This window comes from Syngnathoides biaculeatus, chromosome 1 (genome assembly GCF_019802595.1).
Source record: "Syngnathoides biaculeatus isolate LvHL_M chromosome 1, ASM1980259v1, whole genome shotgun sequence".
NCBI classification, from domain to species: Eukaryota; Metazoa; Chordata; class Actinopteri; order Syngnathiformes; family Syngnathidae; genus Syngnathoides; species Syngnathoides biaculeatus.
This window is the reverse complement of record NC_084640.1, coordinates 766809-791975: the sequence shown is the minus strand read 5'-3', so window position 1 is coordinate 791975 and position 25167 is coordinate 766809. Positions and strand designations below refer to the sequence as shown.

Genomic DNA, 25167 nt, shown 5'->3' with positions numbered 1-25167 from the left:
TATATATGTATATGTATATGTATATGTTTGTTTTTCTCATCTGGCCTTATTGTGCTATTGTTCTACTCAAAGTTAAACTGCAAAAATTGCTCTACACTGCAGTAATTCTCATGTTTTTTGCTGTCCTATTTGATAAATGCCACAGTTGAATTTATAACAAACCATGATAGGAACTCAAAGCAGTAGCAGTGGCTTTTTGAGTGCTGCAGCAGTTTTGTTTACTTCCAGAAGTTGGTAAACATTTGATTTAACTATAACAACATATTTTTTTAAAGAGTGGAACTGTGTGGCTAAGTGTTTTGCGCCTGTTGAGATCCCAAATGCACCCAATTTGAATATTTTATGTATAACATTGTCACACGCTGATTTTTGCAAAACTCCCCTGGTAAACATCACAACACCAAAAGGCCGCACACATCAACGCACTGTCTTTTGTCACTTTGGGCTTTGTGTGTCCTTCATCAATCATTGCTCCTTTTGGTACCTTATAGCCTCCCCTCTCTATCTTTCTGGTCTTAAATATTCCAAATCCTTCTTCCAACTCTCTTCCCGTGTCAAGAGCAGCAAATGGGTTGATCACTCCACGGCCATGTTGGTCTGCTGCTGTGCTTTTAGCCTAATGGAGAGACAGCTGTGCTCCCATTTCTATCTCTCTCTCTCTCTCTCTCTCTCTCTCTCTCCTCTCTCTCTCTCTCTATATATATATATAATATATATATATATATAATATATATATATATATATATATATATATATATATTTTTTTTTTTTTTAATTATTATTTTTTTTTGTATAACTAAACGACACCACATGATGAGGCTTGTCACACCCACTCAGAAGTATTTCCACAGAGCAGACCACTGTATTAATATGCATAGTATTTTAGTTATAAATGTAAAATGCCACATAAGTGTGCCAGCTTTCTGTTCTCGTTTTCAGGGCCTGTGTGCAGACAATATGAATATTTTGAGTTTGTACAGTATGTAATCACCTTGGAAAAACATTCAAATGGTTTAAAGTGAGAATAAATCAACATTAAACAGTTTTGGTAAAAAGTGCTCTCATAAGCCTAGCTGGAAGTACTTAGGAGTACGGTATTTAATGTTGCTGTAATCTGCATAATGCTACAAATTTGGCATTCAGTGGATGTGGGTTGCACATTTAATTCTGGTTCTATGTGGACACTTTTTAGAGTAGAGTAGTAGAGAGTAAAATGACTTTTCTCCATGTGCCATATGCCCCTTTTGTGTTTCAAAAGAATAAAAACATCCTACATCTTTTATGCATATTACTGTTGAGCCTGCATGTCCGTGCGTGCGTGCGTTTGTCTGTGTGAGTGGCGGCTTGAGGTATAAGTAACAGTGTTAAGGGATGAGCTGGTTGTGGGGTCGTATCTTTTCAGATTAGAGAGCTTAGTCCCTTCATTCTCTGTGTAATTAATGGGAGATGGAGGGAGAGAGGCAGATAAAGACAAAGAGGCAAAGAACAGGGGATGGGCACACACACACATTTGGCACGGGAGGGATTGTGTGTATTAAGAGGATATGGGAGTGGACTTTTGTGTGTGGAAGTTACAGAAGGGCAGCCAAAGCTATTACAGTGAACCCCCAATTTATCACAGGGGACACGCTCCTGACCCACCCGGCGGAAAGTGAAAATCTGCACGATAAAGAAGTGCTTTGAACACATTAAAACCTCTAAGGCACACTTTTTAAACACATGCCAAAGGTATTTCAACCCAATAAAATAAAGAATCCAACAGATATGCTTAAGTAACAAAATGACCAAGGGGAGTAGTATCATACACTGGAAATCATATTTACAGTAAAATGTAAATAAATGTAAATGTAAATAATAAAATATAAATGTAAATAAATAAGTAAAATGCCACATGCTTAATAGTTTAGTTTTTCATCAGTAAAATAACATGCGCATAATGATATTTGTTTGTAATTGTTATTTACAAAAAAACAATGGATCAATCATGCTGTTATAAGACCCGAGTTTGCTCGTACATTACATTGCAGATTATGACTGCTTTTGTACCACAAGTGATGCCCCGTGTGATATTGACAGTTTTGGCATCCTCGTAGTTGAGAAGACCGAAAAACGAGATCTCTTGTCATCCTTGTGGAAATGCAAACGTGCACAAAAAAAAGAGCCATGTAACTAAATTTGTTTTCTCGGCCACATAAGTCTGCATTCCAGTTTTGGGACAAGACTGAAATAAGGATGAGGTGGCAGAGAGTGAGGAATGAAAGATGGATATGAAGGAGTGGTTGAAGGAGGTGCCTAATCCGTCCATCTGTTACAAGAACAGCCAGCGAGTTTGTGATTGGAAGATGCTTCCTGTGTGTGCGTAACAGCTGCAGGATGGGATTTAGCGCTAGGATGCAAATTCTCTCGTTTTTTTTTTTTCCCCTCCGGTTTAAGAAATACTGAGATTGCTGAAAGTTGGAGAGAGAGACAAAGAGAAAGAGGTGAGGAAGAGGAGAGATGACAGAAATTAAAGATGGATGAAGAGCTTGTAAAATAGAAGACACATTGCAGATTGAGAGAATTGTTGCTGTGGTTAGAACTTGCTTCGATATCCTCTGTCAGTTAAAACTGATAATTTTATTTTTTTAAAAAAATTAGATTTGAATTCAAGGCACGTACGCCCATTTTGATCCATTCTGAAGACGATGCTCAGTAAGATGGACCTGAGTAGCCGTAGTATTGACGGGTGATCTCTTAGCAGTTTGGCAGCTAATCCATAAACTTGGTCAACTGCACACTTTAGCTCACGCTCAAAAATACACGTACACAGTACATGAATACACAAGGACAATTTCCTTCCTATTCTTCCTTCCTATTGACCCTGGACCTTTTAAAAAAAATAATAATAATTAAAAAGCAACTTCATCAACTGAGCAGAAGCTGCTGTCATTCAATAGTTCCTTAACACCCGCACCTTTGTTGCTTCCCATTACGCTTGACTTTCACCAGGTTGATATCTTTTTAGTCATCACTCAACTACACGTGGATGGGAGGGTCAGAGATGACAGAGTGCAATGTAAAAGTTCAGTGATGAATGCAGAGAAAGCAAAAGGAAAAGAAACATAGAGGTTAAAACTAAGGGGAAGAGATTGTGAGATGGTTAAAAAAAACACTCAAAAACAGGCCAGGCATCCTTATCAGACAGCCAAACACACATACACGCACACACTAGCTTTGATCTGTCTGGTATCACACTGTGCCCGACGCTTTGACATAAATAGAGCAATCCTGCTGTGCCGTGTGTGTCTTGTGGCAAGAGCACCACTGTGGCCTATGTTGCTACTTAGGTGAAACTGAGGCCAAGTGACACAAATGTGGAGAAAGAACTCGTCGCGAAAGGTCTCTATTGAATCGGTGATAAAGATGACCCACCCGGCTGGTTCGATTCTCTCTCCAACCAAGCCAATGTGAGAGTGATTTTTTTTTTATTTTTTTTTGGTGGGGGGGATAATCAGTGAAATCAGTATAGAAAATGGAAAAACGACATTCAGACATTGATCTTTAAGTGGGACTGACATCCCTATAAACATTCTAAAATAGATATTGGAATGAAAAATACATATAACAGTATTCACTTCAATGTCTATACGAAAAAAAAAAAATGAGCGGAGAGCGCGTCATCTATGCACAAAGTTGCGCAATTGAGTGTCCCATCCAAGTGGTCGCCATATTAGTCGCGTCCTCTGTCCTTGACATCAACGTCACGTCCGCCGTTGAAAACGCGCAGTGCCTGTTACCATGGAAGCCGAACAACAGAGATATTTGCATTTTTCCGACGCCCCTTCTGACACCGAAGTTGTTTTTGAAAAGGACAACACCACACAACCGAGTGAAGTTACCGGGGCAATATTACACTTTTGTTTCGAGCCCTCAGGGCAATATTACACTATTGTTTCGAGCCATATTCAGATGATATCCGATCATGGCCAAACCGCATCCCGTCCGATCCACTCTTGCGGCGGAGATGAGCCATCGCGGCTCATCGCAGCCGGCCGGTGTGGCTTATGACAGAGCCGAGTGGTGCTGCTTTAGGGGTTGCTCGCAGTCGAGCCGGGGCGATTTATGCGTGCACGTGACTGAGTAACGAATTCTCGGCTGGGTTCTTCAGAGCCACCTCCGTTGCAAAGCCTGACGCGCAGCCTTCGCAGAAGCTGTGACCGCCGAACGCGGCGCCTCAGCCGGTGTGGCTGAGTTTCGGCGCCTATGTAGGGCATATAAGGAGGAGGTGGAGCCGAGCTATGTCGCTTTCAGGGGTATGTTCAAAGTCGCCGCAGTACGCGATGAACACTATTGAGACATTGTTGGCTGGGCGACGCGCACATCGACACATTTCATACGCGGATCTTTTGCTAGGTTATGAGAGAGACCGATTATGTGGTCCGCCCCAAACTATTATATTTTTTTGGAGCTGTATACACACCTACCTGTTATTTGGAATTTTTTACAACGAACAAGGTCTCTTTCAAACTTATGAAGGGTAATTCCATTCTCCTGAGTCTTCAAGCAATGTCCAGCAATACAAGAGCCGGCATTTTGGCTAAAACAAAGGAACAACGAGCTACCTTCCCGGAAGTAAAACTAATGGAAACAAACGAGTCCACGAGGGGCCGCCACTCTCCTTTACGCCATTTCCTGCTTCTTCTCGAAAACAAATCCCTGAGAAGATTTTCATGGCAGGAGTTACAAAAAGCTGTATACGTCTAAATCATGTTTTGTGGTGAAAAAACACATGGGACCATATTGGCTGTGGGTTTTTCATTCATAATATACCAAAAATGATCCGTTTGACGACACTTGACCTTTAAATTTAAATAGGGACTGCAAAGACATATTCTCTTATCAGAACACAAACAGATTAGTTTAAAACAAGTTCGATTTTACTAGGCACAATATTAAGCTTCTCTTTGGTTTTCCCGATATCCACAAAGATTTTCAATTAAGGTCATAAGATATTTAATTGAAAATTGCTGGCTTGCGTGTTACACAAACAGAATTTATTGTCTTTCGTGACGATAAACAGCTATGAAAATGGATGGATGGATGGATGGATGGATACCTTTTTGTAATACTGTAGTATTGGATCTCACTATGGTGTGAGCATTGCTGGAATCATTCATTTATAGTAATCATAGTACATACTAGGTATTGTATTATATATACGATCATCTTTGCAAACGGATAAAACCTGGTGCTACTTGGGTGTAGAAACTAAAGTCCGTGATCCAGAGCACCATAAAAGGCACAATAGAATGCTGCCTGGAGACGAGTACAGAGCCTCATTAAAGAACAGCCTCAGAAACACCACAGCATTCACTCTATGACCCCCAGTCACACATTGTGGCATGCGCAAAAAAACAAAAACAGCAACCGCAGACATAAATGGGTCAGGCTAACCAGCTCAGCTTTACCCACATTCATTCTACACCAGCGGGAAACGTGCATTCATTCATTTTCTTGTGCAAAAGTGTATACATGCCCTATAATAAGTCATAGGCAAGTGTATGATTTGTGTGTGTTGTTTTTGTCCTTTTCCTCAAGCATATGCTTACACACAGGGTATTTCTAGACATTTGATCTTCAAATTCAGTTTATTTTTGTAAGATGTGAGCACATGTATGAATTCAATTTCATGCAGCAGAAATACACATTTTTTTGTGTGTGTGGGACCCCAACTCCGATATGGAAACACCTGTCACTGATAGCAATTGAAGGAATGATTGATACAAAGCATTCACACGTTTGGACTCTTTTACATAGTAGCTCTATGAAATTTGAGCAGCGGCTGATGGAACACCCCCAGGTAATGTATTGCTGAGGCACTGCAGGGATTTCTTAACCACCCCCCCACCCAGCAACAAATCAATAGGCCAAAATTGCTTATGTGAATCTTTATTCAACACTTTGCCTATTGAATGCAGTGATGCCAACTTGTCTGAGAATGATAAAGGAAAACTTAGACGATTTATTGCTGCACATACTGTGAGCTGAGTCATTATGACTAAGCTGCAAAATCTCTGGTTTATTCGACGTGTGACTATTGTCAAATATAATGTATCAAAAGACGAAAATAACACGAGCCCTGCAGTGTTTTATTGAGTTTGCTCATTTGAATGTTGTTGGAAAGCATTTTTTTGTTGTTCACTCTGACCTGTCAGAACATTTCTATTCATTAATGGCTGTCTGTTTTCATCTGTTAGGTTTGATTACCAGGAGCTGCTCCACAATTCCACCTTCTGTTTGGTGCCTAGAGGTCGACGCCTGGGCTCCTTCCGCTTCCTTGAGTCCTTGCAGGTAAGTAAATGTGAATAATATTTCACACATTATGAATCAATAGTCATAAGTAATGTGTACGTTCTGTTTTATGTTTCGGGCATTATTTACTAAGGTTTCAACTGTTAAGTTAAAACTTCAATTCGACATTTCCTTCTCCCTAGAACATTTTAACCCAGTGTGGCAGTTCGTCCTCACCACTCCCAGAGCAGTTTTAAACACAATTTTATGGAGGACGAATTGTTCCCGGTCCATTGATTTTCCGTACACTTGGGATGAGTTACATCAAACAACACACGGCTAATTTTATGCTGTTGCCGGCTTTTTCATAACTATCAGAGCAACAGCTTTTCTTTTGTCTGCTTGCCTCAGGCCCTCATTTTAGGTGCCATCTACGCCTGCCTTTATTAGAATTTCCAGTTTAAATATAAACCCTGCCTCTAAATAAAGTGTAAATGTGCAAAACTAATCCTTGGGAAAATTTCGCTTGTGGTTCTTAAATATTTGCGAGCACAGAAATCTTTTTCCTCAGTTGGACTTCAAGGCACCAGTGCTCAACTATGCAAATAAATGTGGTTGCAAGGGTTCACCAGGAACACAAACATATTTAATGCCATTGTATTTGTTTTATTATAATTTGTGTTGGAAATAATATGTTTATAATAAAAAATCATCTTGCAAACCAAATGAAGTCGAAGTCCCTAATAGCAGTGAGCATTGTGAGCAATTCAAGTGCCACTGCGGTGGTTGTTGGAAGTATACTAGTCCGCTTCCTGACTACTGTTAAGGTTCCCTCAAGCAAGGCACATATCACACTGCCCCTAACTCAAGAGGTGCAGCACTCTGTGTACCCCTTTCACAGTAACACAAATATACAACAACGTATAATAATGATGTGCTTATACATTTGTCTGATATTTGGCATACATGAATCCATCGCTTATCGTGAGGATTACGTTCTAGAAAAACCGCGCAATAGATGGAATCCATTGCTGTTGTTTCTGTGTTTTTTATGTAGATATAAAAGTCTCATGTATGCATTTAGCAAATTGGTGACTAACCAAATGTATGAGTTGAGATAAGTCAGTAATGTTTTTTTTTTTTTGCAAAGAACAAAAGCCCATGTGTCCTTATGTGAGTCATTCCTACAACGGTAAAATCAAATCAATAAATAATAAAGCTAACTGTACCAGGGCTCCGCAGGTGAGTGACTACACTATATCCAGGAAGTGTTCTGCATACTAACAAGCACGATGACAAACAAACACAAATGTGATGCGTCATAAATGTTATTTAACTTCTCTTAGCACGGCAGCCTTCAGAGCAAAGGAATTTGAAATGATATTCATAGCAAAAAACAACTCTAATAGTAGCTCTCTTTTCCACAGTACTGTATAAATATGATGACTCATTCGAACAATAAAACTGAAAAGGAAATTTTCCAACTGTTATTTATTTACTCACAAGGTCTAAATCCATAGGAGTTCAGGACTCCCTGGTAGAGGGACCAAAATACAATTATCAAGTGAAAATGCCCAGTGTCAGTAATATACAGCAAATACACAGCAGACTGATCACGGAACTGCATGTTACAGATCATTAGCGTTCCACAGTTTTAGTTTGAAACGTCTTTTGTCCGTAGACACCTTAATGGTTACGTCTGCAAATGTTCTGTCCAAATGTATGCTCTGTGTTGAGTGGTAATGTGGCCATCGGGCTTTATTTACCAGGCCTTCCAATTGAAATCAGCCCAGAAATAAGCGCTGACGCATCCCCGACGTTAACACTGTCGTCATATGCCGATGTCCATAGAGGAATACGTGCGCTGACTGGAGTGAAACCGCATAGACTGGATTGAGTGAGTTTAAATGTGTATGCTGCAGTTCTCCGTCTGCCACCCAAGTCGATCTTCTTGCACCCGAACAGGAAACAGTAGTGGCTGATTTGCTCATTGCTGAGGCTCCCCTGGCTGCTGTTGCACTCCCTTGGCTCCACTGTGTGTGTGTGGGTGTGCGTGTGTGTGCGTGCGTGCGTGCGTGCGTGCGTGTGTGTGTGGTGTGTGTGTGTGGTGTGTGTGTGGTGTGTGTGTGTGTGCGTGCGTGCGTGCGTGCGTGTGTGTGTGTGTATGAGAGAGATTGAGGCTGAATAAACAAATCTGCACACAACCCACAAGGCTTGGCACCATGCTCTGCTCCTTCTGTCTCGCCTTTCTGTCCTCTCGTTTTCTCTTCTCCATTCACACGATTTTCTTTTTTTTTTTTCTTCACTTCGGTACCAGCCGAGCCCACAAAGAACTGGCAATCACCGATGCGGTTAGGCATGTAACACCATCTTTCCAAAATATACATGAACAATCCCACTCCCGCACGGAGTACAGTACATGTGTTCCAATCTAAAAACGGCTACACAACACACCCTCAAGTTTGGCTGAAGTGGGATGTTTGGACACTTCACCCTCGGGTCATAGGACTCACACAAGCCCCTGGCCGCCATTCCATTTTAGAGGACCTGGATTGGAGTTGGATTATCACTGCAACCTTGTAACCTGGGGCTGCCTTTCGCACACGCTCACACATATACACAACTATTCCCATTTGTTAAATTGTCCTCCAGCAGCTCTATTCTCGGACAAAATACACACGTGGGAGACCCTGGGGGAAGGCCAAAGGGAGTCTTTGATAGACTTTGGCTGCTGTTGCTGTTTTCTGGTGCTTTAACTAAGCAATAAAAAAAAAGTCTGCAAACCACACTGAGGAGAAGGACTGGACAGAAATGAAAAGAGATTGAAAATGATCGACAAACATGAACCCAGGGGGTAATGGAGAGACCAGAGGAGTGCTGGGAAGGTGAAAAAAGCGGAGCAACATCAAAAAACTGTCAGTGAGTCAGACGGATGAGGCAACATCAAAAGTCACAGCCAATAAAGCAGAACTCCTTCGTGTATCATCCGACTCCTTCTTATTCCGTACCAGCTCCCTCCTGGTTAACATCCCCAGAGTTGTTGTTGCTCATTTGCACACTTAAGTCAGCACAACACTGTCAACGTGCTCAGCCACGTTTTCTTTCGCGTGAGTTGGAAATCCCTAAACAAAACCTGCGGGCTGTCGTGGGAAGGGGGAAAAAAAATGTGGTTATTACTCACACCGATGTCGCTGTTGGGGTCACACACTGTTGGCTGCAAGTAAACATGTAGAGTTTGTTTATGTCATGGGTCAATAAATAGCTGATTACCTCCGGAGTAACTAATATGTTTTTCACCAGATTTGTATTTTTTTCAGATGCACTGGTGACTTTGAATTTTTCACAGGGGGGGTTAAAGTTTACTGTAGATTTGGCACAGGAAGCGAAAGAGAATTAAACATTGTAGTCAACTATTTAAACACCAAAATGTTCAACCAAATCAAACTATTTCTTTTCACTAAATTCTGCTATCTTAAAAAGAAAATATATGTCCAAATGTAATCAATTTCAGATTTTTTTGCAAATGATAGTCTATACTTTTTTTTTTCAAGACAAAATCGATATCTGTTATGTTTTGCAGCCACAAAGATTAATTTGTTTACAGATGATAAACTGCCTATTACACAGTCAAGTCAGCTCATTGTTTTGTTTTTATTTGTTTTTTTTTTCATGACATCACTCATGGCTAACCCTTAAAAATAGATTTTAGGAAGATTGTAGTGTCGTGTTTCACGTGTTCACAGGTACGGGTGTAATGTGATCAGCACAGCATTGGTTCATCAGTTCTCGCTATTATATCATTTATTCAGGCGGCGTGTATACCAGTGTTGCTGAGCAACGGTTGGGAGCTGCCATTTTCAGACGTCATACAATGGAACCAGGCTGTCATCGAAGGGGATGAGAGGCTACTGTTACAGGTAATGCAAAAAAAGATGAAATGATTCACACAGCTTTGTAGTCATCAGGGTTCAAATGGCAAACACATCTTCACATACATATTGGTAGGAAGGGTATAAGCCAGAGGTGTGGACCCGATTCACATGACTTGGACTCAAGTCGGACCTGAGTCATGTATCTGATGACTTTAGACTCAACTTGACAAAATGTTGAGACTTGCAACTCCACTTGGACTGGAACAACAATGACTTGTGACTTCCATTGAACTTGAAAAAAAGTTGCTGCTTTGACAAAACTGTGAAACCAACACTATGGAGCTTTCTCTTTCTTTAGCTATATGTGCAACTTACTTTTTTAGGACACGAAAATATAACAACATAATGCTGAAGGGCTTGATGACTATTTATTAGGTTGATGTGTTGTTAGCTAACTAGCTACAAAGGGAAGGGTATATGGTCTACACAACATCTTAATCAATGTAAAGTCTTGAGAAGTATTGTGGCAATTAATACATTCCAAGAGCTGTTAACATACACAAAAATGAAAACTGTAATTGTCACAATCAGGATCATGATTACTGGGGGAAAAAATACACTTTGTTTTGTGGGGATCGTCATACAGGCTTATTTCCATTAGCATTAGCTGCTAGTTTTGTGAGTTAAATGACTGACTGACTGTGTGCTGTCTGGCCTGGTGTAGTCATTATATTGTCTTGCACTGTATTTCTATTTTTAATTAACTTTATAGACCGCTAGCATCCATTCGAGATGAAACTACAGTATTCGATGTGTCGTTGTCTTTGCCGCTTTTTGATGTAATATTCTTACATAGTGCCCCGTAGTCTTCCGACTCAAATACCATAGTTGGATAAAATTTTACCTTTGTTACAAGATGACAAACTTGTGCTCCTCTTGATGATTCTATATGCTTTTGTTAATCATAAGAAATGCCAAGATTAAACTGAAATCTGTTTATATTTGTTTAGAATTGCCTCACTTGAAATGTTTGCAACAAGAAAAAGAAAAGAGATTGAAAAACATTTTGAATTTTTTGTTATTAAATATTGAAACATCATTTATTATACAGGTGTACATATACATTCAATATAAATAGCTCTTCAAATTGAGTTGGAACTTGAGGGGAAAGACTTGAGACTGACTTGTGACTTGCAAAACAATGACCTCTGGTGAAAGCCAATTATGGTGATGGCATTCAAATTATTACTCCAAAATACCTCACCTTATAACAGAACAGTTTATTGTCTGTTATTTTGTCTCCAAATGTTATCGGTGATGAAAATAACACATTGTGACAAGGAAGTACATTGCAAAACAGTCTTTTTACGTCCAAGGTACATGTACAGTAGCTGCATCGGTGCTTACACGTGGAATTGTTTGGAATGGATCTGCCTTGTATAACTAAGCAGTTACACAAAGCTTGCAGCTGCCTTACCTTTCTCTCTGGATTTGTATGATCCACTATAGAGGTCTTAATCTAGATCTGACTCAAAAGTATCGGCGTGCACGTCCCCTTGCCTCGTTACATGCATAAACAGAATGAACAATCAGGAAAAAAAAGTCCCGTGCCCTCTCAACCACTGGCTTTATCGCACAAATACTATTTTCTCTCGTGGCTTGGACTGCTCCCAAGTTGTGGACATGAAACGGGGCTGTCCACGGGAACCCAAACCAGACCCAAAGTGCTCTGATGAGTGGGGACATGTTTAATTGGGTTCCAATTACTCTACATAGACGAGTCTGACCTCATCAGTGGCATTGCACATCGTTCTGTGCCACAACAATATTGACAATGATACTGTGATCTAAGACAACAAGAGTGTGACACGTTTGCACAAGAGGCTGCTTGAGATGAATCTGTGAAAAGTGCACTTTTCAAAGTAAATTGGAAAGGGGGAGGCCCAAAGAAATGAAAATGTGAGGAAAGAACACAGATATAGCTTCTCTCTATTTAGATGAGCGTCATTTAAGTGTCGCTTGATACTAAAACGGTTGAACGCAGTCAAATACTCACATTGACCCAGATTTCTGTTCACTTCGTATCAATTCTATAAAGTACAGTGCAACTGCTCTTGTCTCCACACAAACCGTTTCAGAGGCCACATATAGGTCTGCGTGACTCTTGCTCAAGTTAAAGGTTTGTATATATGACATTTTTACTGAAATAAAATGTAGTACATGCTATGTTCATTTACAGTTATTACATGAGTGTAAAATAATTTGAACCTCACTAATTAGCCGAATGGAAACACGGTTTTAACTTTAATAACAGGCGATGAGGATGTGATGTGATAATGACTCAGTGCTCATTGCAGATGCACCTCTTTTTTTATGTACTTAATGTGCTCGCCTCAAGTATGAAAATAACTGAAGCACTGCTAATAAATTATCAGTCACCAGAGTTTTTTTCTTTTATGTTCATTTTGAGTCGTCACCTGAAAACCAACCAAAACACAGTTAATACTTTAATTCTCTCAATATTGACCTTCCATTAATTGTGATGCATGTTAGCAGTTTACACTTTTGGTTCTGGGTTTAATTGTTGGGAACTGCAATATTTGTCATTCGTGAGTTTTTTTCCCCTTTAGGTGCCGTCCACAGTGAGGGCAGTCGGCAATGAGCGAGTCTTGGCTCTCAGACAGAGGACCCAGATCTTGTGGGAAGCCTACTTTTCTTCTGTGGACAAGATAGTCCTCACCACACTAGAGGTAAAATATGGACAAAGAGAAGAAATAAAATCTTAACAATGAAAAATACCACTATGTTACCTCAAGTGTTATTGCTCCTTTTTATAATAACTCAACAAATCTATAGCCATTACAATTAAGAATTAAAATTAGCTAAAGAAAACAAAAACATTGGATGCAGGCTGACCCCAAATACTTTAGGGACAGTATGTTTTTTTTTTTTTTGTCTTGTGGCTGCATTGTACCAAGTTTAAACATAAAAGTATTTTAACTTGTGACTAGCCAGACTGCCTGCCACCTTACGATTGCGTAAAGGAATGCACCGTATCGTCTCATTTGCAGTGAAAATGTCTACAAAAAGAAACAAGTCCACTGCTGTGAAAACCGATTTTCGTTTGCAGTTCCACGCAGCAATTCGCTCTGCTGTTTACTGCCCGTGCGGAGCCGTGATTGCTTCTTTTCAGAAAGCTTTCCTGGGAGAGATTTCCATTCAAATCAAAAGAGCCTCTGTTATGATTATAGAGTTGGATTCCGATCAGTGCTCTCAATTCCTACATTTCTTTTCCTGTTTGACTTTGTTCTTGCTTTTTAGGTGGGGAGCACATTTTCAAAGCGGCTCACACCTGACGCGCCTGCAGTCTCAAAGACACCTTTAATGTACATGACATGCTTTATCATTATGTTACAAAATTTAAGTCAGAACATGCCTGCTTTGGCCGCTCTCTCTCGCTTTAATCATCCAGTCGAAATTACACTTTTAATCTGTGCCTAGTTGGCTACAGTTTCCTTCTCTGAATCCGTAGTAACCTGGACAAGACACATTAGTTGTTTTTGTTTTAACACAGAGCGCAAATAGATTTTTCTTCTTTCTGGAATTTGGTGGGACCCCAGAGTGAGCAGTGCTCACTCCCTTTGCAATTCCATGTTTATAAAAAGCAAAGTCTGGTTGCCTTCAGTGGTGTTTGCTGCTGGGGATTTATGCTCGAGATAATAAAGCAAAGGTTCTGGAGGTTGGTGATAAGCTGCTTATATACATACAGCAATCTGAGGGGGAACCTCTCCCCATGGGAGACAGCTGTGCAGTCAGCCTGAGGTCAGTGACGCGCAGGGCGACGGGGTGGGGGGCCACCGCATGGTCCCCCTCCTGTTGGTGCAAATGAGAAGTACAGTACGGAGAATGGATCATCAAGTGCTGCTGTTGCGTAAACACAAAGAGGAATATTCAATATTACATGCAGGCTGGCTCACCCCCCCCAAGAAAAAATATTTGTAGTTCATCCATAGATATTTTTTTGACTGGTGGGCAGTGGTGGAAATCGGCATCTGCGAAGTACATGCAGGGCGGCACTCTGGGGAATCAAAGGTCGGTCGGGCGCTGGGATAATACTGCCTTATTCCAAACAGAAGGTCCTGAACTGAAATAAAATTGCGTTTCCATTTCCCATAAATTACAATAAATAGCTGAATAAAACAAAACTTGAATAGAAAAACAAGCATGCTTTCTATATAGTGTTGCTGAATGATGCTGTCCAGTAGTAGGCTTGTGGGGATGCGGCACGACGTCTTCTAGTTAACGTAATGTTGTTGTTTAGAGATGCAGAACTGAACTCTTGAGACTGAATTAACAAAAACCTCTGCTGTTTTCAACAAAGTAGTGCACTCTGTTTGTCCTCCATTGTTAAACGAATGAATGCATTATATTGTATTTTGATCTTACGATGACAATGAGTTATAGTTTCCTCTTTCTTCCTCCCCAGATTATTAAGGATCGTGTATTTTCTCACATATCAAGGAACAAATACATGTGGAACTCCTTACCGGGAGGTCTACTTGTCCTGCCAGAATATTCCACTCACCTTGCACATTTCCCTTTCTACTACTTGGGATTAGGTAAAAAAAAAAAAAAAAAAAAAATGCTTCATTTCATTTCTGTAGTAGATATTACTTGTACTCTTGCAAATGGGAGTACTGTGATGGTGAAAAAAAAAACCTGAAATCTGCCCTCCTTTTGGTGATTATAATCATATGCTTGTTCTTATCTGTGAGAGTTGGAAATTATTTTATACAAAAGGCCTTTTAAGATGTAATTTATTAGCTCAAGAACTATTTAAAAGTCTGATGACAAGATTCTAATAACATTTGAACATCTAATGGTATAATAGTTCTTCTACAGTGAAGAAAATAGGTATTTGAACACCCTGCTATATTGCAAGTTCTCCCTCTTAGAAATCATGGAGGGACCTGAAATTTTCCATTATAGGTACATGTCCACTATGAGAGCGATAATCTAAAAAGAAAAATTCAGAAATCACAATGTATGATTTTTTTAACAATTTATTTATGTGATACAGCTGCAAATAAGTGTTTGAAAACCTGAGAAAACCAATGTTAATATTTGGTACAGTACACATGGCTGTGTGCTTCGGGTCATTGTCATGTTGAAAGACTCAGCCATGACCCATCTTCAATGCGCTGACTGAGGGAAAGAGGTTGTACCCCAAAATCTCACAATACTTGGCCGCAGTCATCCTCTCCTGAATACAGTGCAGTCGTCCTGTCCCATCTGCAGAAAAACACCCCCAAAGCATGATGCTACCACTCCCATGCTTCACAGTAGGGATGGTGTTCTTGGGATGGAAATCATCATTCGTCTTCCTCCAAACACGGTTAGTGGAATTATTACATCTGACCATAAAACTTTCTCCAATGACTCCTCTGTATCATCCAAACAGTCATTGGTAAACTTAAGACGGGCCTTGACATGTGCTGGTTTAAGCAGGGGAACCTTTCCTGGCATGCATTTTTTTCAAACCATGATGTCTTAGTGTATTACCAACAGTCACCTTGGAAACAGTGGTCCCAGCTCTTTTCAGGTCATCGACCAAGTCCTGTCGTGTAGTCCTGTGCTGATTCATCACCTTTCTAAGGATCATTGAAACCCCACAAGGTGATATTTTCATGGGCCTCCACTCTGATTTCCATTTTCTAATGATTGGTCCAACACTGGACCTTTTTTCCCCAAGTTGCTTGGCAATTTCTCCGTAGCACTTTTCAGCCTTGAGGAGTTGTACAATTTTGTCTCTGGTGTCTTTGGACAGCTCTTTGGTCTTGGCCATGTTACAAGTTAGAGTCTACCTGATTGTATGGGGTGGACAGGTGTCTTTATGCAGCTAACAACCTCACACAGCTGCATCTGATTCAGGATAATACATTGAGTTGAGGTGGACTTTTAAAGGCGGACTAACAGGTCTTTGAGGGTCAGAATTCTAGCTGATAGACAGGTGTTAAAATACTTATTTGCAGCTGTATCACACAAATAAATCGTTAAAAACATCATATATTGTGATTTCTAGACTTTTTTTTAGATTATCTCTCTCACAGTGGACATGCACCTATGATGAAAATTTCAGACCCCTCCATGATTTCTAAGTGGGAGAACTTGCAATATAGCAGGGTGTTCAGATACTTATTTTCTTCACTATATATGTGATGTTCGACGAGCGGGCTATTGAATATTTGTCGCAAAGGGCGAGATGTACAGCGCAAATAAAAAAATTTCTTGCTCCAGGCATTAGTCCAAATCAGGAGTTCACTGCTCTCATCCACGCCGTCTCTCCGTTGGTTTCCCAGTCTCAGCCGATTATGAAATTGCTTCAGGTGGTCTCCAAGTCAAAATTTTGCTCACAAGTAAGTAGCTTTTAGTACAAATACACAACATATACAATATATTGAATCATTTTTCTAAAACACCTACTGTACAATTCTAATCTTTACTGTTCCTGTTTGCTGAGGAAGCCACCCCCGCTGTTTCGCATGACTGGCTGATTTTGATCACTTTCAATGATCTCTTTGCTGCGCCAGATCATCATCCTCTGGAACAGTGAGAAAGCGCCACCCAGCCGCAGCAAATGGCCCCCCATGCCAGTCCCCCTCACTGTGACAGACGGCAAGAGGAAGGTTAGTGGCGATTCCGCTCACACTGGATCTCGCACTCATGTCTGAGTGACAGTTACACCAACTGTAAGTCACTTGGACTGTTTATCTCCTTTTTTTTGCCACTCTTTATAAGATCCTTCGTTTTGATGTCTGTCCTCTATCTTCATGTCCATGTCTCTATCAGACATCTCCATCAACCCAAGTGGCGTTTATTTCCATTCATGTCAGTCCAGCTCTGTTTTTATAACGGCCCTGGCAAAGGCTCATTTATTGTAACAAGATCATCTCTTACTCATTCTCCTGATCTCACAATGCTTACGCCGAATAAAAAGTAGCCCGCGGTGCTGTAAGATTTACTGTTGTGTTGCTCTCGCAGACCACCAGCCGGTTCCTGCCTCATGTTGCTATAGAAACCGATGCCGTGCTGAGTCTGGATGAGGATACGGTCCTGTTGACGAGTGAGGTGAGTGCTCATGTAGCAGTACTTGTCATGTCTGTTATATAGTCAATCTCAAATCAATGAAGTTGGGTTGTAACTGGAGCTGTACTTGCAGGTGAACTTTGCCTTCCTGGTGTGGCGGAGCTTTCCTGACCGGATTGTGGGGTACCCACCTCGGAGCCACTTTTGGGATCCTTTAAAGCACGCCTGGGGCTACACTTCCAAATGGACCAATGACTATTCCATAGTCCTGACAGGGGCTGCCTTCTACCACAGGTAAAGCACATTAATCCATCGTAGAAAACAAAATACAGTGGGAACTGTATCGGACTACTGTACAATAATTGAATAAAACTAAATTACACACACTTTAAAGACAGACCCTAACCCTTTCACGCAGTGAGTCTTAGATTGTCACGTAAATTATTCTAAACAAATCACTCACAAGCACCTACAATTTCTTGCACTTTACAGCACTTTATCCAAAATCCAAGCACAAGTCCAACCTTGAAAACACAAAAGGAATGAATTTTACAAGTGTACGTGCCTTTGGAAACCTTTTTATTATGTCTCTGTTGTTGCCTTGGCAACGCCGGAGCACCAACTTTCCAAGATTGTGCTGCTCTTGTGTGAAGGTTTTCCAAATTCCAGACATCCTAAAATAATGCAGAAACGTTCCGCGTATGATTCCCATTGCATATTTATCTTCTGCCTGAGCAGTTTTCACTTGAAATTCCAACAAATATTTACCACTTAATGTATGTCAACATGTATTTACCAAAGTATCTTCAAAACAAATTACCCATCTCCATGCCCAGGAACAAAAAGAAAAAAATACTGCAATCCAAATATTATGAAGAGCCCTACGTCATCCATAAACTGGAAGAAAATTACCTAGAATATATCTTTTGAAATAAATAATATGAAGCTATAAATGTGGCCAGTTATTCATTTTTAAGAATCATTTGCACAGAAAAAGGAACTAGACAGATTTAGTACCACCAAGCAGGGTAGAACAGTTGGAGGTAGGTGTCTGGTGTTATATGTGACAGAAGAGTCTTTGCTAGGATAAGGGGCAAAGTCTATAAAACAGTGGTGAGGCCGGCCATGATGTACGGATTAGAGACGGTGGCACTGAAGAAACAACAGGAAGCAGAACTTGAGGTAGCAGAAATGAAGATGTTGAGGTTCTCGCTTGGAGTGAGCAGGTTGGATAGGATTAGAAATAAGGTCATTAGAGGGACAGCCAAAGCTGGATGTTTTGGAGACAAGGTTCGAGAGAGCAGACTTCGATGGTTTGGACATGTTCAGAGGCAACAGAGTGAGTATATTGGTAGAAGGGTTCTGGGATGGAGTTACCAGGCAAAAGAGCGAGAGGGAGACCAAAGAAAAGGTTGATGGATGTGGTGAGGGAGGACATGAAGACAGTGGGTGTTCGAGAGGAAGATACACGAGATGGACTTAGATGGAAAAAGATGACATGCTGTGGCAACCCCTAATCAGAACAAAACGAAAGGAAAAGAAGACAGATTTAGTACCACAAATGTGGTCAAATTTACTTCCACATGCGTACTATCTGATGCTTGTGCTTTACTGTACTATATCTTGTCCAACCACTATGTCTATCTATCCAATATATGAACTGTCCCCATCCAATAGGTACTACCACTACCTGTTTTCACACTACCTGCCGCAGTCTTTGAGGACTCTGGTGGATCATAAGTCCAACTGTGAGGACATCCTGATGAACTTCCTGGTTTCTGCTGTCACCCACTTGCCGCCCATCAAAGTGGCTCAAAGGAAGCAGTACAAGGAGTTGCCCGGCCCGCAGGTACTCACTCTCCACTCTTCTATTTATGGTGCTGTACACGAGTTTGAATTGGGCAAAAATAATCCTTATAATAATTGGATGTTTAGTCTTTATTTGGATAAAAGGGAAAGCATATTCTTTGTTTTACACACTTATGCTTGGATAAAAATAATCAAACAATATAAACTAGTAGAGAAGGGTCAAATTTGACACCCAACAGCCTTAATGGACACAAACTCTGCAGCACTTCTTCCATCCAATTTCAGAGTCAAAGAATGATATTCAGGCTATTTTAATTGCTGACCCAAAGCACCAGCATGTAAGGTTTAAACACTGTCCTGTTCTACCCACCAAGGCCACAAAGAATGTCCCCTGGGCCAACCCGGAGCATTTCAACCAGCGCCAGGAGTGTGTCAACATCTTCGCCAACTGGTTTGGCTTCATGCCTCTGGTTCACTCTCAGTTTCGACTGGATCCCATGCTCTTTAAAGATCAAGTGTCCGTCCTCCGCAAGAAGTATAAAGACCTGGAGAGGGCATGATGTGGCTGAGCCGATAGTTAGTCTGGAAGCGGAACATCATGATAGCAGGATGGTCGGCTGACATGTTGACAAAGGGACTCAAAAACTGTCATGTGGACACACACTGTGGCTCAATATAGAAAGTCCGGTTATGTGCAAAGTGAACTGTAGCCCTTCAGTCGTGAGAATAGACGGGCTTCTGATCGAAGGACAGTCTTCATTGGAAAGCTGCGAGCGCTGTTGTTGTGAATATATGGGAATACCAACACCATCCAAGGAAGGTAATACCAGTGCCATGTTCTCGGACTATTCTTGTCTCAGTATTACTGAGCGGGGACAGTTGCCAAGGAAAACAAATAAAACCATTTGTAAATGCCAATCTTGTTATGGTGTTTCTTGAAGCTCCCATTTCCCACCCCTTTGCAGTTCAGCGCAAAATTAAATAAAACTGCAGTCATTTGAAGGAATTGATGCCTTTTTAAATTTAATTACAAAAACAATACTGTACAAAACAGATAGGACCCAGTTGACAAAATTATTCATAGGCAACCAAGCCTGAACAACAAGGGCAAACATCGTTGAGCACTGAGGAAGACTCATTAAGCACACGCATGCACATAACACACAAACACACAAAGTACAAAACACCTGAGATGTACTGTACATAGCTGCCAAGGAGCCAGTTGGAACCGTGCACCTCAAACTTTTCAGAAGGGCCATAATGAGCACAATATTACTTACACAGCTTTCTGGAAGAAGTGCCTGTTATGATTTGATGCATTAGGTGTCGAGACAACAGATGGTAGCAAAGAAAAAAAAAAAAAACTTGTTGTGACCCGATGGAATACAAGTTTTCCAAAAATGAGTTCATAACTTATTTCAGTAAAAATAGAAAACGTTGAGCTGCCTTGTAAGTCATATCTCATCAACTGTTACCGAACAACAACCCGCTTCTAATCATGGGTTCAACTATAGACAGCTATACAGTAAACCCTGCATATTTGTGGTTGTCATTCCTGAAAAAAGGTATCTTGCTGCTATCTTGGTGTCACAGGACTATGTTGACGTACATTAAGAAGCTTCATTTAGAGAAAATTGTGCATCTTGTGGCATTTTGGTGTCAATTGACCTTCATTTAGAACAAAAACAGTGCTGTGCCGCCCTCTTGTGGCATCAACAGTAAAGGTGATGATGAACCTTTTTTTTTTTGGAAGGGCAGGGGGGGGGACACCTCAATTACTTTCAGAAAATTTCTATTGCAGAAGGGGAATAGCAAAGATTATTTATCCAAAAGTGTCTCTCTTCAATGTTGTCTTGTGGTGGCCCTGTACTTGTCCACTCAGTCCCTCAACATTGATCATTTCCTTAGTGTCAACATGGCATTGACGTCCCATAGCAAGTTCCTCATCTGATCCATGAGAACCTTCATCTCCTGGTTCTTCTGACGTACTTTCTGAAAACAAAGAGGCCAAGCAGTTAAGCTCATCCAAGTATACACTGCCATCCAAGTACACAAATTTAATGTTACACGGTAGGAACACATTTAGATGAAACTGAAAATGTACATAAAGGGTCCAACTTGAGCTATGAAAACCATAAAATGAGTGCTAAGAATGAAATGGGGCTTTTTTAGATGATCTCATTTTAATCCCAAAATGTGGATATTCATGGATGGGCATTTTGGGACGTGTTGGATGGAGCTAAAACAGCTGGAAATTAAGCATCTCCATAATAGATTAAAAAGTTCGTAATGAGCTTTTAAAAAGTTTGCACAATTATTTCCAGTGAGAGAAAATTAATATGCATTTTCTACTAGGAAATCTCTATTCAGAAAGTTAACGAGAGTCAAGTTAACAATGCACAGTAATTACGATTACTTCAGCTGCTGAAAGCGTCTGCTCAAAAAAAAAAACAACTTCATCACTATAAATCACTACAATGTATACAGAAATATAATTGTCACAATTAGGTTTGGAAGTTTGAAATATTATTGCACAAACCCGTGTTCGTTTCCCATTTCCATTCAAATTAACAACATCGAATTTTTAACCGGTATGATAATTAGAGACTCTAAATTGTGATTGTAAGTGTGAATAGTTGTTTACATGTGCCCTGCGATTGGCTTGCAACCTGTTCAGGGATGAACCGATCTCCTACCCGAAGATAGTTGGGATAGGCTCCAGCATTTCCGCAAACCTTGTGAGGATAGGCGGCTCAAAAAATGGAAGGATAATACTTGACAATCTATTATTTCATACAGTTCTTATTAAACAGCTCTGTATAAGGGCTGTTTACCATTCGACGCTATTCTAGTGAAGTCTAACAGTATAAATATGCAAGCCAATTGTAGCTCAATTTCCTCCAGCCTCCACTGTGTTTCACCCAGAATTATCTTAATGACTTTAATTTACAATGTGTTTATGTTACAATCTGTCCTGTAATTATTACAGAAATGAAGTAGAATTTACCTCTAGGACTTCTTTTCTCTCCTGGTGGACTGAAGGACTGCAAGACTCCACCCTGACATTGACCAGCTCTTCTCCAACATAGGGCACAAGCTGAGAACATGGGGTACATTAGATAAATGATGAGGGTGAGAAGATCGGGTTATACAATTAAAAGCTCTCCGACCAAAAAATTTAACACGTTTGATGCATAAAACAAAAAAAGGTTTGTTTCTTTTTCTGACCTCTGCCGGCCCCTCCTGCAGGTCAGCGGTCATCTCCACGCAGCGCTCATACAGCAGACGAAGCTTGCGGAAGAGCAGGGCGAGCTGCCTCAAGTGTTCCTGCAGTTTCCCAAAGCGATCCTGGTACATTGCCTGACTCTGAGTCACACCATTGGGAAGCTGAAACAAAGACAACGATGGACAGATATGAAGTCTGGCTTGAGTTTCACTCAGTCATATTCACAAAGACACTGTGAGAGATCTTTCATACAAACACTGCTGATATCACACTAGAAACAGTGAGTGTTGTCGGACTGGGGCTCGGTATCACTCCCAAGCCGTTACATGCACTGCTCGTATTATTCATCCATTCATTTTCTTAACCGCTTATCCTCACAAGGGTCGCAAGGAGTGCTGTAGCCAAACTCAGCTGTCAACTGGCTGGAGACAGGGTACACCCTGAACTGATTGCCAGCCAATCCCAGGGCACATAGAGACGGACAGCCGCACTCACAATCACACCTAGGGGCAATCTAGGGTGTCGAATTAATGTTGCATCTTTTTGGGATGTGGGAGGAAACTGGAGTGCCCGGAGGAAACCCACTCAGGAACGGGGAGAACGTGCAAACTCCACACAGGCAGGTACGGGATTGAACCCGGGACCTCAGAACTTTGAGGCCGATGTGACTCTTTGTCTCAATGTGGATAGAGATTGGCTGGCAACCAGTTCGCGGAGTACCCTGTCTCCTGCCCGTTGACAGCTGGGATAGGCTCCAGCACTACCCGTGACCCTCGTGAGGATAAGCGGTGAAGAAAATGGATGGATGGATTATTACGGAAGGTTAGCCAGTTAATTATCTGATACGTTGTAATTATGTGACAGCAACAATGTCATTAAAAGGTGAACCTGAGTAGTGTTTGTATTCATTTTGAAATTACGCCATGTAATTATCGGAAAGTTGCATAGAGAGATGCGGAGAGACTGGAAGAGTGAGGATCAGAAGAGGAAATTTCACCCAAAAGCTGAATTTTGAGATGAGTGTAGATGGCTTTAGGTTATGTCAACAAAGGAATTCGGTTTTTTTCCTTACTTGCGTGGCTCGTGTGATCTGGAAGATTTCCATGGTACGAGTGACAATGTCCTGGACGGTTTCCTGTCCAATCCGACACAGAAACACAGGGGAAATCTCTCTGAGCGCACCCTGGGGTGGCATTGGCTGCTGACCTGTTGCCATGGCGCCACCAGGGGGCATTTGGGGGGGCTGCTGCTGAGTGGGCATCCCTGCCATGCCTGTCTTCTGTGGTAATGATGCTGCCATCACTACACCAAGATGAGAATGACGTAAATAGAACATTTTAATCGTTTTTTTTAAATAAATAAAGAAAATAAACCTTGTTATTTCAGTGTGGTCTGAAGGTCCATTGTGAAGTAGTGATATTTGAGCGCCAACATATCTCGTCATTAGTAACGCTGGACTAAAACAACTAAATGACAACGCCACAAAACTACGAGTACTCCCGACTACTACAACTGCAACGACTGAACATCATGGACGCCAGTTCACGCTAAAATTGTCCAAACAAAGCGACATGTGTCAACAAGCCAGTCGTGATGTAAAACTATCTTACGGAAGAAAAAACAAGACATCACATACCGTAATTTTAAACACCGTTTAGCTGTAGTACGTTCAAATTTTCTTGAGCGAAAGGCCAACTACTGTTTTCTTCTCATGAATTCTTCCAAACAAGAAACGTTTGTCTCTTTTGACGGGATCCATTCATACTCTACTTCTGCGATTTTTACAGCACAGTATATATGGCGCTCACATAGACTACCGCCGCCCACAGGTCACTTTTAGAACATCACGGACATATGAATTACAGCTCCAAAACCCGAATTCAGTGATATTTTTCTCTTCTTTCGGAGTAATAACGGTGTGCTCTGCATGCACTTCTTTTAGGTCACATATTTTACGTTCTTTAAGATATGTCCTGCAAGTGGGTGTGTAAGTGAAATATATAAATTGATATCACTCACAATCTGTAGTTCAGTAGAAGTACATAGAGATACCTAAGAAAAACACTAATGGTAAAACGTTGCGATTAAGTTTTTAATAAAATTTAATTTCAGTTCTATGTACAAGCAAACAAAAAAAAATTAAAGTGGTAAATTGGTAGCATTTTGATTGTGATGCCTTGCAGGTAGAATGTAATTTTACTGCTTATGTTCATAAATTACATGACTCTGTCCAGAGTTTGCACTTTGCATCATATTAAAGACTAAAGTCACTTTGATGCTTCAGCCATATCAAAGGAGTAAACTTTATTGGCAGAGCTTTTACCATCCTGCCCTTTTTGAATTTAAATGAAATACGTTACCTTAATTCTTATCACCTTTATTCCCGCTATGTCGGTCAAAAAGTAAGAAGAAACTTTTTCTTTTATAGCAAATCAATGTGCATGTGATTAAGCAGCCCTACGGGGAAGTGGAGTGGGGGACATAAGCCAATGCAAACTGTTGGTGGGGCCCAAGCTCGGATAAATGCAGAGGGTTGTGTCAGAAAAGGCATCCGTCTAAAAACGTTGCCAAACAACGTTCATATTCAGTGAGGGAAACCATGAGGCATGAAGGCATAAGGGCTTTGGGGGAGGACACAGGAAATAGGTGCACATACAAAAGAGTGACACACTGTGGCGTCCCCTGGTGGGACAAGTGGAAAGAGAGAAAAAAGTCTACAGTTTACGTCAGGGGTGCTCAAGGCGTCGATCGCAGGCAGTCCTGGTCGATTGGCGGATGGCGTAACAAAAAAAAAAAAAGTCAGCCAATGTTCCCTTTAAACTGCATGCGTGTGCAATTGTGCACCGCTGTTGCAGTCTCTTTGCATATATTCTGCATTGCGCGCCCCAAAAAAAAAAAAATCCA

At 40.9% G+C, this 25167-nt stretch overlaps 2 protein-coding genes across 2 annotated transcripts in view; one reads left to right on the top strand and one right to left on the bottom strand.

Moving 5' to 3' along the window:
* Positions 1-19948, top strand: part of LOC133498505 (exostosin-1c-like) — a 57570-nt gene extending 37622 nt beyond the window's left edge. Inside the window, exons 2-11 of the mRNA XM_061815495.1 lie at positions 6237-6330; positions 10080-10187; positions 12773-12892; positions 14629-14761; positions 16440-16558; positions 16733-16828; positions 17184-17270; positions 17362-17522; positions 18906-19077; positions 19412-19948. Coding sequence (XP_061671479.1) covers positions 6237-6330; positions 10080-10187; positions 12773-12892; positions 14629-14761; positions 16440-16558; positions 16733-16828; positions 17184-17270; positions 17362-17522; positions 18906-19077; positions 19412-19597 — 1276 coding nt within the window. The 3' untranslated portion in view covers positions 19598-19948. The remainder of the gene's footprint in view (positions 1-6236; positions 6331-10079; positions 10188-12772; positions 12893-14628; positions 14762-16439; positions 16559-16732; positions 16829-17183; positions 17271-17361; positions 17523-18905; positions 19078-19411) is intronic.
* Positions 19949-20054: 106 nt separating this feature from the next.
* Positions 20055-24049, bottom strand: zgc:114119 (Mediator of RNA polymerase II transcription subunit 30-like). The gene is made up of 5 exons (XM_061825039.1): positions 23900-24049; positions 23336-23565; positions 22266-22424; positions 22045-22134; positions 20055-21029 (listed from the first exon to the last, which is right to left on the bottom strand). The coding sequence occupies exons 2-5, from the start codon at positions 23561-23563 to the stop codon at positions 20934-20936; spliced, it is 573 nt and encodes a 190-aa protein (XP_061681023.1). The 5' UTR covers positions 23564-23565; positions 23900-24049; the 3' UTR covers positions 20055-20933.
* Positions 24050-25167: the final 1118 nt, after the last annotated feature.